At 29.1% G+C, this 12,420-nt stretch overlaps 1 protein-coding gene across 1 annotated transcript in view; it reads right to left on the bottom strand.

Annotated features, from left to right (window-relative positions):
- LOC107443251 (alkylglycerol monooxygenase) overlaps positions 1-12,004 on the bottom strand; it is a 51,214-nt gene extending 39,210 nt beyond the window's left edge. Inside the window, exon 1 of the mRNA XM_087165912.1 lies at positions 11,815-12,004. Coding sequence (XP_087022038.1) covers positions 11,815-11,925 — 111 coding nt within the window. The 5' untranslated portion in view covers positions 11,926-12,004. The remainder of the gene's footprint in view (positions 1-11,814) is intronic.
- Positions 12,005-12,420: the final 416 nt, after the last annotated feature.

A 12,420-nucleotide genomic window follows, 5' to 3' on the forward strand; every position in this document is an offset into this window, starting at 1 on the left:
TAAACAATAAACTTGATCAAAAACTCCTGGGTTGATTGAACTCACGAAATCTTATTTCTATTACATAATTTCTATTTTTTATCACTTATAAAACACATTACTATTATCATTACAATCGGCCATACCCAGTTACGTATGGGTCATTATTAGTCCAGCAGCCGCCCTTGAATGATTGTTTCGAAATAAAAGGAAGAGAAAACGATTTCCAAAATAACTAAATCTCATCTTGTTGAAATTCAGGTCATGCTAAGAGGGAGAAAAAGAAACGTGACGATATTAGAAAAAATTCAATTAAATTAGCGGTAGCTGATAGAAGTGAAAGTTGTTTTATAGATCTTTTTCTCATTTTTTATCGTTTGAAATAAAGGTATTATGCAATAGGCTAATAAAAGCAGCAGTATATGCAATATGTCTTCAAATTACACGCTATGTTTTCTGGGATTTGTTTCTTATCTTGATGTAAATTTGAATAGAATGATGAATCGTAAGAAAAGATACTATTAAAACTCGAAAATAAAATACGATTATACAAGGGTTTTTAAGGATCAAGCAAAAATGTGTTAAAGTAGCTCCGAAATAAATAAATGAAAACCCTACGAATTTAAAATTGAAACAGCATTTACTTATTTTTGAGAAAAATGCTTAGTCTTGTAAGTGATGTGACGAGAGAAATATGTTACAGAGAATTTGAAACCAGGATTTCCGGGTTGATATCAAGATACTATAGTCACCCAGTCCAGGGAGAGTTATTAAGCTTTATATAGGAGCTGTCGCAATGACACATTTTGCATACTAATTTCCGGTTTCAATGGTACAAAGGGTTACAGTTTGGAAAGCATGGCCATTTCTTACTTTATTTCGCTATAACTTAAAAGACTTTTAAGCGAATGGAATGCATGTCATGACGCGTCATTGTGGCTACCACCATATAAAACTTTCTAACTCTGTTTGGACTGGGTTGGCGTTATGTTGGTTAGAGCATACTACTACGAACACAGAGGTCCACGGTTTGAACCCTGTCGGCAGCCAATGACAGTCAATCTCACATGTTTCTTGCTCCACATCACTTTTGAGACTATGCATTTTGTTAAAAAATAAGTACATCTTGTTTCAATCTTGAATACATGGGGTTCTTAAATTCCACTATAATTTGTTTTGGAGGTATTTTGGCACATTTTTTCTCCATTTTGAGAATTTCTTTTTTATAGTGTGCGGTATTAAGTTGTGTCAGATTATTTAATTTTTTAATGCATTAATTATTTAATTATATTCAATAACACAATTTGACCAATTTGATTTTAATTTTGTTATTCAAAATTACATAGTCAAAAAGTAAGTAAAAATTTGCGGACCTAAGTATTTAAAAATTTCAAAGAATTTGAAATTTTATTAAGTGAAAATTTGAATTTTGCTAAGTGAAAGTTAAATAATTATTGAAGAATATTTTTTGCATCCTTTAATAAATGAGCTTTATAATTCCACGCAAAATATTTTTTGATTTGTTTAAAAATTCTCGGGACAGGGCAAAATACTTAAAAGATGAACGATATTAATATCATACATTTTATCGTGAAACAGATCTTTCAAAAAATTTTGATTGTGAAAACGTACCTTTCATAAATTATTTTATCCTGAAAATTGTTCATTCGCAAAATATTTTATTGTACAAACGAAGATTCTACAGATTATTCATCATGAAAACTGATCTTTTCTAAAAATACTTTATCGTGAGAACGGTCCTTTCATAGATTTCGTTATCGTGGAAATGGCCTTTCCATAAATTAGTTCATCGTGAAAATGAATCTTACGCAAAACATTTTATCCTGAAAATAAACTATTCACGAAATATGTGAAAAACGATCCCTTTGCAAAATGTTTCCATTGTAAAACGAAAACAAAATATTTTATAGTTAAAACGGAGGTTTCACAGATTATTTATCGCAAATATGAATCCTTTCTCAAAATAAATTAACGTGAAAACGGTCCTTTTCTAAATTCTTTATAGTGGAAATGGCTCATTGGCAAACTAATCTATTGCAAAAACGGATCTTTCACAAAATATTTTACCTTGAAAATGAATCATTCACAAAATATATCAAAATAGATCCCTTTACAATATTTTTCTTTTGTAAAACGGAGCCGTTAATGACATAAATCGTGTCTAGCATGTACTTTCATTTAAAAATAGCTTTTATTTTAGTACACGGAGAAATTTTTTTTTTACAAAAACCGTAGTGTATATAAATGACATTTCTGGTAAAAAAAAGGTATAATTCTGGTAATATAACCGAAATATATGGTATTTATGAACCATTCGTCTAGTAATTTTTCCGTTCACATAGTAACGGTTTACCGGAAATCTGGTCTTCAAAATTATAGTTCTTATAATCAAATATTAAGTAACATACACAAAATTGAAAAGTCAATTCAATCGATTAAATGATTTTTGTGCCATGTTTTAAGAAATCATGATAAAACTACCAAATTTTGCTCTATTTACTAAACTTTGTCACATATTCTGACACTAAAGATCATTACCAATGAGCTCCTGTAAAAGTTACTGAGATTTTTGGTAGTCCCATTGAGCCAGAAACGTGGTAAATTTAACCATATTCTTAAAGCGTCTATGCGTTTTTTCTTAATGTGGGATCACAGTTGTTACACGATGATACGATAACACACTTTGTGACAATGCGTATAAAGTATGATACGACCCTACATGTTAAATGTTGAAAAATCGAAAAGTTTATTATCTCCTTATATTTTAACTAAAGATTTTTACTTTAGAACGATTGAAACTGCTACGATGATCGATATTACATGCAGTGATGATACGGCCAAGCAATGTAAATATTTAACTAACTAATGTGCCAAAAAGGGTTGAATATCATTTATGACTATTTTATTAATTTATTTATAGTTGTTTTTGAATTTGAGTTTTTATTTCGACATGCACTTAAAATGAATGAGTAAATTCCCCTCCTCAAAAAAAATTAAAAATTTTTGAACTCATCTTCAGTAACATGAATACACCTCTAAACCAAACTCAGCGGCGCGACAGCCCATAGTGGGCCAAGGTCTACTGTGCCCATCTCAGTTTTCTTGACCTTGGGCTCTGGGGTGCAGGAGCAGATGTTCCGGTCAGGTGGTCAGCCGAACGCGGAACTCCCAGTGTTTAGTTCCCAGGCATGCTTGGTACTCATTTATCGACCCACTGAAGGGATGAAAGGCTGAGTCAACGTTGCCCGGCCCGATGACCACACGTCTGTTTGAGTTAAATATTTGCTTTGAGTTAAATCGAACTTGAGTTGTAGTCGAACTTCATCTGCATTAATTAATCAAATCTTCGTGCCAATTAGATTCCCTTTTTAGACAGAAAAATCCTATTGTTACATTAAAAAAAATTATAACAATGATGTTACAATTTAAAAAATTAATAATAATATATGGTGCAAATTAAGTAAATTTATTTAACCAAATAAGCATGCATGAGAGAGGATGTGTTAAAGCATCTTAAAAAATTCATTGACTGTAGACTCAGAAAAGGGTTAGCCCAGAGCCGTTTTTAAGGATGGTCCCAGGGCCCCGAGTTCTGACGGGCCAGCCGAAAAGTCTAAAATCTCATTTCATTAATTGCCTTTTTTTTAAATTCTAACTCGTTAAATTCTAACCCAGATCCTACTTTTTTTCTTTTTCTAAAGTTTTATTTACAAATATAAAATAATTGTTACTCTTCACTTTTCTAACCACACAAAAACACCCTTTTGTATGATTTCTGGTCATAAAATTTCTTGGAACCAAAACTTTCCAGGACTGTAAATAGGGGTCTTGTTATTATTTTTTTGGGTCACTCTGTCTTGAAATTTCCGTTGTATCATATAACATTATCATTAAATTGGGCCTCGTTCAATTCTAATTTTTCTTTCTTACAAAATTTAGTTATTTTTTACTTTTTTTATTTATATAAGTAGTGATATTTTTTATTTTTGCACGAAAATTTAACAAATGTACTTAAAACAATTAAAAATAATCCAAAAATGATGAGGAAATATTTTTAATAATAACATCAATTGAATAATATCAACTTACAAAATATTTTTTTTATTTTTACAAGCAGTATTAATATAACGGCCCTCACCTACTCCAGGGTGTAGGGCCTAGAAGAAGAATAAAAAAATATTTATACATTTTATAAGATTTAAAAATTTTCTTCGATTATAAACGGGGATAGGGAGGTATTAAACAGCTCGGGGGATGCGGGTGCATTCATTTTTGTCCTTGTAGCTATAAATTGCTTTTCTATTCTCTATATTGTTCTTTTAGTCAACACGCCTTTTTTTTTTACTAGTACATTACTGTTAACTGATTATAATTTATTTTTAGCTAATACATTAGAAAAAGAGAGAACGAGAAAATTTACTGATTGAGAATTGTATTAAAATCAGGAATATATAAAAAAACTTTTTTTCCAAAAATACACACTTTTTATGTAAATAAAATAAAATGTAAGGTATTAATTTCTAATTCCTTACTATTTCTCTAAATTCATATCATCGAAATATTTATTTAGATATACAAAAGAAAATTAAATTTTGTATACTTAAGTTTCATTGCATTATTTAATAAAATTAATTTTATCTGTAATATTAAAAATAAGTGTAGAAGTCAAAGCGTAAGAAAATACTCTTATTTCCAAGATCCGATTTTGCATTAAAATTTACCGAATTAGTGATTATTATGCCATGCTCTGAGGCGGCGGTTCCTAATTATTATTTAGGCTTCCCTCTACGGAACCCTAAATAATCAGTCTTCTATCGGCGGAACCCCGACATAACGCTTAAAGATTAAGGTAATTGTAAAAGTTATAACCTAAAAACAGACGATTTTTAAAATATTTAATTAGAGTAATGAAGATTTCTCATCGTTTTGGCAATCTTAAATAAGGTTTTATATCCGACAGTTAAATTTGCAGTCCTTGTGCTATATCTACTCTAGTTTTGAATTTAATTTTGCTGTACATACATAAGCTGAAAATGAATAAAATAAGCCGAATTATGGTTTGCTTCTAAATGAACTGAAGATACTTGTTATAAACGTTAAAAATATTAATTCGGAAAGCATTTTTCTTTAAAAAAGAATTTAGTTATTTTATTTTATTTGAAAACCATGGTATGAAATACTAATGTATTATTTTATAAATGCTTATTCTTTTCCTAATTTGTTCAACATTCAACCTATTGTTTTTAGAAATTTATTTTCATTTAAAAAATGATATTTCTATTTAATTAGTATTTTACTTCAAATAAGTTAAAAAAGGAAACCGAAAGATTATATAAGATATGATTTATAGGTTGGATCTAAATATAATCAGAGATTATAAAAAGTACTAACTAGAAGTTATAAAAGTATTCATCTCCGGTTATAAAAAGTAAAAGTATTTAAAAAAGCCATTTCTATTTAATTGATAATTTACATCAAATAAGTTAATGAAGGATACCAAAAGTACTAATTCGTGAAACTTCTTAAACTCTCCCCGGAACCCTAAAATCCCATAGAGTAGGGGAGAGTGGGGTCAATTGTAACAGGGTACGATTGTAACAGAGCAAAAATTTCGAGTTTCGGGTTCTAGATTTGATTCCTAGGTGGCGCACAAGGTGTATTTAATAAATCCACGTGTACACACCTGCTGGCAACCATTTTTATGTACTTTTGAAAGAGTTACATCACAAAAGATATTTTCACGCTACGTAAGTACTTTTTTTGGTATTAGAATATTATATTGTAACAAAGTAATTTTATTTAAACAAATAAAAATTATTAACCGAATATGTAAGTGAACACCTTAATTAACATTTCAATAAAAAAAATTAGTTTTGTTAATTAACTAGCATTGTTTTTAACAAATGAAGCTGAAATGGCGTCATGGGGACGTTTGTAACAATAAGTAAAGGGGCGATTGTAACAGCTGAAAATAAATAATCTTATGTTTACAAACCATTACTTAACTCTTTAAGAACCACCAATAGTTTCCTATAACATTCATATTATGTTGCATGTGCATTATTTTATTTGTTCCCTTTCACAGCATAAATTAAAATTTTTAACCCCTTAAAGTTAAAAGTTTAACCCTTTAGGTCTCTGCTCATAATTATTTTTACTATTTTTCCTCCTAAAATATCACTACTATTTTGATCAATAAAAAAAATATCACAACTGTGATAATATGTATAATTGACTATGTTTTAGTTGAATTTATGCTTTGTTACAGTTGACCCCGAAAGTGGGGACAATTGTAACAACTGCACGACTGTCAAAAATTGTTAATAACTAATATAATAACATTTAAAATAAGGTATATATTTATTTTCTAGTAGAGGATAGTCTACTTTATTCGTCTGTCAATCAATACTAATAATATATTGGATTTTTTGTTAGTTAAAAATAGTTAAGTAAAAAATGTTACAATTGACTCCACTCTCCCCTACAGTTTGGAACTGCTTCTCTAAGGTATCATGATAAAATTACCAAAATACCTACCAAACAGGATGGTAAAAAACTATATTTTTATAATGTTAATTTCATGAGAAGTCATAAGCAAATCGCTACGGTAAAAAACTACCCTGTTTTTTGGTGCTCTCATATATACCGTAAATTTTATTCTATTCTAATAGTTTTGGCCATACTTTCATAAAGATACTGTAAGGTACTGGTTCACATTTCATAAAAGGTACTGTATTGCCGCATGCAAACAGATGTGTTTTTCTCAAAATTTCAGAGGACCTTCTATTTCAACACTTCAAAATTTAGAAGGAAAAAAAATTTTTTTTTTCGCAAAATTGAAGAAAGAATAAAACACTTGACTAAAAGTTTTACATCAAGGACATATCTGGAAATTTTCAACAAAATCAAGAATATCAAGTATCCAAATGGTTTAAATTATTAAATTTAAAAAAAAATAACCGCAAGGCAGGTGTGTATATTTGGGGCTGATGATTATGAAATCTTACCCAATACTGTGAGATTGCGGGTTCTATTCCAGCTGATGTCAGGTTTTAATTATTATTTCTTAATACTGAAAAATGTTTTTCTAAATTTTTTTAAAGTATGCATGTTAAAAACTAATAATTTAACAATTATTTAATAAACTAGACGGCTGCGTCCCCTGTTCATTTTACTTTCTAACCCTCGGGGTTGCTTCTCATTAATCATTGCAGATTTAGAGGAAAAACGGTTTATTTCCATTTCTTTCTACAAAAATTACGATTGAATAGCCATTTACATTTTGAAGATGACTAAATTAAGGGAAATTAACAAAATTGGTACCAATCAATAAAATTGGAATTATTACTCAATGAAGATGGACTCAAGGGATAGAGCATTCTCCTCCGAATGAGGTGCACCGAGTTTGAATCTCAGTGATAGCTGGTTGATATGAATTCTACACCCGGCGTACACCGACCACTGTGTTGAAGTAAAATATCCTCAGGGGTAGACGAATCATGGGTTAGAGTCCCCTTGCTGTCAGAGTAACCGTGGAAGGCTTTCGTGGTTCTCCTCTTCATGTAACTCAAATGCGTGTTAGTCAAAGTTGATGCCATCAAAACGTATTGCACGAAGGCAAAATTTCTTCCAATACTTGATCCTGGAGTTCTCTTGTCCGTTGGATTGAGTTCAAAATTACAAGGCTATGGATTTGAGCATTAGTAGTCGTAACCTCGAAATTGGGTGGACTGTTCATTGACTGTTATTAAATAAACTAATAATTTGGCCGTGATAGCTTGGTTGGTAGGGCTATGGACTCGTGTTCACAAAAATGAGAGTTCGAATTCAGCCGGCCGAATAATAACCCATGTATAAAATGGTGACTTGTACATGTTAAATCTGCCGGTGTCACAAACGCCACCAAGTTCTCATAACAATTCAATACCTCTGGGTACTGATCCAGGAGCTCCCTTGTTTTCTGGATTGGTTTTAAAATTGCAAGGCTACGTAGTTAAACATTGGTAGTCGCAAACTCCAAATTGAGTCAGTTTTTCAATGGCGATTATAAAAAAATAAAATAAAACTAATGATTAAATTGTATTCACTTGTATTTTTTCTAACTCCTTGCATATTTTCTACACACCTTCATAATTTCATGCTTCTAAGTCTTATAGATTTTGAGCAGCAAAGCAAAATGTAACGCAAAGAAAAAAAAATGAGAAAAAAGATCGGAAAAAATCATTTGAAATCACAAATAACATATACATATATTCAAAATTTATATAAAGAAAATTCAAGCATTATTTGGGGCAGGAAAATAAGTTAGGATGATTAGGCATAAATGACATGCATTAAATAGTGAAAAACAATAACCTCAAAGATACATTTTCAAACATTGACATTTCATTTCGAATTTTTTTGTCACTTAAATAACTAATTGTAGTAGCGAACGTTCATTCTCCAGACTAAAATCAATAAAAAATGAGTTAAGAAATTATATGACTTAGGAAAGATTGAGTCATTTGTCAATTATGAGCATTCAATAACATTGTCTTACGGGAAATTGATTTTGATGATGTGATAGAAGAATTCGCTCCTGAAAAAGTGCGAAAAATATTGTTACCTTAAATTTTCGATAAAAATAATGCATATAAGCTTTTATAATTAATTAAAATAAAGTAATTTTAAAAAATTATTCGAAATTAATTCTTTTTCTTTAAATTTACTCATAAAGGGCCCCCAAATAATGGCAGTCCCAGGGCCCTGGTAAACATAAAAACGGCTCTGCGTTAGCCAATTAAATTTAAAGAGGGGAGAATTTAAAAATCAGTTAAAACAGATTAGTTAAGTAAGCTCCCATTAAAAAAATAAATAAAGAAAAAAGAATGGCGGGAATAGAGGGGTAACTCTCCCCACAAGAAGTGCAATGACCACGATGACCAGTTAAGAAGGGTGAACGGAAAGTTAATGTTCTTTACGAAAAGAAAAGTGAAATTTTGCCAGACAACATATTTAAAAAAAATTATATGTTTAAATCGAGACAGCAAAACCCTAAGTTAAGAAAATTACTTGAAAAATTTCACATAGAATAAATTTAAACTGTTATATAAAAAAAAAGTTTACAAAAAATAAAAGATTAGATTTAAGTAAAATAGTAAATTGTTACATTACACAAAGTGTACATGTGACACTACCCGGACAGACCGGAATTTTGTTTAAAATTTTCGTTGTCGTAGAAAATTTTATTGTAATCAAATATTAAGTAAAAATCAATATATAAGAATTTTCCAAAAGGAGAATTGTGACAATGTTTATTTATCACAAAGTTCATACTCTCCTTAATTTTTTCGTCTTTTTAATTGGGTTTACTTTGTCACATACACATAGGTAGTTTTTTTTTTTATAAATCTTACAAAATTATGGTTCAAAATTATTTCAACGTATAAGTGTGGTTTAATTACTCAATTTTCTTAATTATGCTAACTGAACCTTCATTTATATCATTCTCAGTGCATAAATTTATATTTAAAACTTTCAGATCTATCATTAGATCAAAAGTTATTGAGGTGCTCGCTTTTTTTACACACTGTACATACATTTATTTACAATCCAATATTATATATCTGTTGCATTTTAGATAATTTATACAATATGGGTTTACATTAAATTTCATTTTCTTCCTCTTATTTTCAAAACAGCCTTTTTCTAGCAACTTACTTGATCACGTTTTATTTTGAGAAAAATGAAATTATTCATCGACTAATCCATCATGTCCCATTCTATTATAATGGAGGAAGAAGTCAACAACGATACTTTATTTTTGTTTAAACTCGACTTGTATTGTTATACTGTGTTCAATCAAGAAATAGAGAACAAACAGAAAACATGAGACAACAGTTAGTACTACACATTAATCTCTCGGAAATGGTAAAAACGTTCTAATTGGATCGTGTTTCGAAGAAAAGTAGGTTCTGGAAAACAAATTTTTAAAAATGGAGTGAAATTGTATTGTGACATGTAACATGTGGTTAATCTTACAATCTTGATTCATAGTAGATTCCAGTTCTTTCAGAAAATTGTCCTTTTCTTTTTACAATAAGCTAATTACCGAAAACTTCATAAACGTTGAATAGATAGATGCTTATTTCCATACTGAAAATGCATGGAGTAAAAAAGTTTCGAAAATAAAAATAACCATTAAGTTTCTAATTTCTCATATTTTTATCTTATATTAATGTTCTTAGGAGCATCCTCTCTTGTTTAAAAGCTCTTTAAAGTAAAATTTCTTGGGATTTAATAATTTTAGCTTTAATTTCTGATTTAAATCAAAATACCATTTTATGCATGCGTTACTATTAAAGGTTGAATGTTATTAATATGCACATTATTTGGCTATTCTGCAGATTATCTAGGATAAATTGTTAAAGTGCAAAATCAAATGTTTTCCGCAACTTACTTCGGTAATGTGCACATTAACAATTTTCGTATTGTTAAATTTCAAACTTTTTTTTTCTTATTCTATCTTATAATTTGTTCATTGATTGATTTATTGACTTGATTGTATTTATTGACTTGATTCTTCAGATATTTAAAAATAAATAAACGACATTATGTTAATTTCCTTACTTGTTATAATATTTTAAACCATTTGAATCTTTGTGGTTCAGTTTGTAAATTGAGTGATGATTGATTCGATCAACAAATCTGTTCATTGTGGCAGATCGGCTTTTTTGGAGAATGAAAAATAAAACAAATATGTATATTAATTTAAAGCGTGCTGAAACGTTGTTGTTGTTCCAGCAAAGATCTTATTTTTGATGTAAAGAGTATCTAGTATTAGGACAAGGATTAATTATTTAAACGTCTGAAAATTTACATTCTTTCATAATTTTATTAATTAATTTTAAAGCTCAAAAAGATTTCTTAAAGTTAAAGAAGAATCAGCCTTAGAAGCGATTGAATTATTTTAAAAAAGGTAAGCAGTAAAATATTATTTTTAAATAACACAAATATATCAAGTCATTAAAAACATTCTTCAAGCTCTTTTTTTGCTAAAACAAATTTACTACATCACACATTAACTACGCCAAATAAGAAATCTAATTGTTATTTTAAAATTTGAGCGAGATGCAATCAATACCATAAAAATATATCTTATTTGTTTCTAGCGGTAATTAATAATATAAAATTTTGCACTGTTACATTTCCTAAAAAAAGCTCATTCAAATTAATAAATTCATTCAATAAGCTTTTTCTTAAAGTTTAAAATGCAAACCAATAATAGAAGGTTTTAGATTTTTATTTCAGAAAAAAATTAACTTGATTTTAGCTTTCGTTGAAACTAAATTGTGATTTGGGTTTACTTACGCTACTTAATTTAACATTTGCAAAGCTTAAAAAGTCCTATTCAAAGTTTTCAGAGAGTTAGAAAGTTATAAGAAACTTTTCTGCCACCATTTATAAAAACCATTTAAGAGCTTCCGAAGTTGTGAAAATTATACGTATTTATGATCTATAAAAACTAAAATAATGAAATGCATTAAAAAGAAATACAAATGCTGCGTTAAAATTAATAATTATACTAGAAAATAAAATTTGAAATTATAAATACGATACAAATATTATTTATTACCGCAAGAATTAAGTCAAAAATATTTTTCTGGTAGTAATTGTGCCTATCCCAAATTTTAAAATAACAATGTTATACAAATGTTATACAATCAAAGTACTTGAAATCAAAATCAAATCTAAATCAGTAAATCAAAGTACTGTTTAAAATCGAATTAAATCATACTATAAAAGAATAATATATTTAATTATAAAAGTACTCACATCCTTATAATAATCTCTAACATCATCAATTTTTTCGTAATTATGTTTGCGGGGGTCCATGATATAAAACAGGTAGCCCGTTCGCTTCAGGGTTTCTTCGATTATTTCCATCGTTTCGGACAATCAATCCGCTGTGCTCTAAATCTTATTCCAAATGTCTTAACGATTCTTTTAACGAAGAGCAATAGATCCGTAAGGCTCTTTTCAAGGAACCGCGGGATGAGGTGTTTCATCATTGCGCATGCGCTTGCTCCTCTTTCCCTCAAGGTAACTTTCATTTTTGAGACTTTTTTGTTTTTTTTCACCTTTCTCTTACAGTTTAAGTATGGGTCATTTATATTTTCACGTGATTTGAAGTAGTAAATTAATCGTTGGTTTGAGATAGGGCTTGCTGCAATAAGGATTTATTTTTAAGTATATTTTCAGTTTATATATATAAAAAAGGCCATCATTTGATACCAGAATGAAGTAGTTTTTATTAAGGATTAGTTGTGTTATTTAAAAGCAAAATTGTTTTTCTCTTTAATTTTTTTGTATTCACGACAAAGTGTTTTTTTCTTTTTTCGTTTTTGAGAAAACATTAAATGCTGCAGAAAATTCCACTTT

This window comes from Parasteatoda tepidariorum, chromosome 6 (genome assembly GCF_982258835.1).
Source record: "Parasteatoda tepidariorum strain Cologne lab strain chromosome 6, Ptep-v5.0, whole genome shotgun sequence".
Taxonomy (NCBI): Eukaryota; Metazoa; Arthropoda; class Arachnida; order Araneae; family Theridiidae; genus Parasteatoda; species Parasteatoda tepidariorum.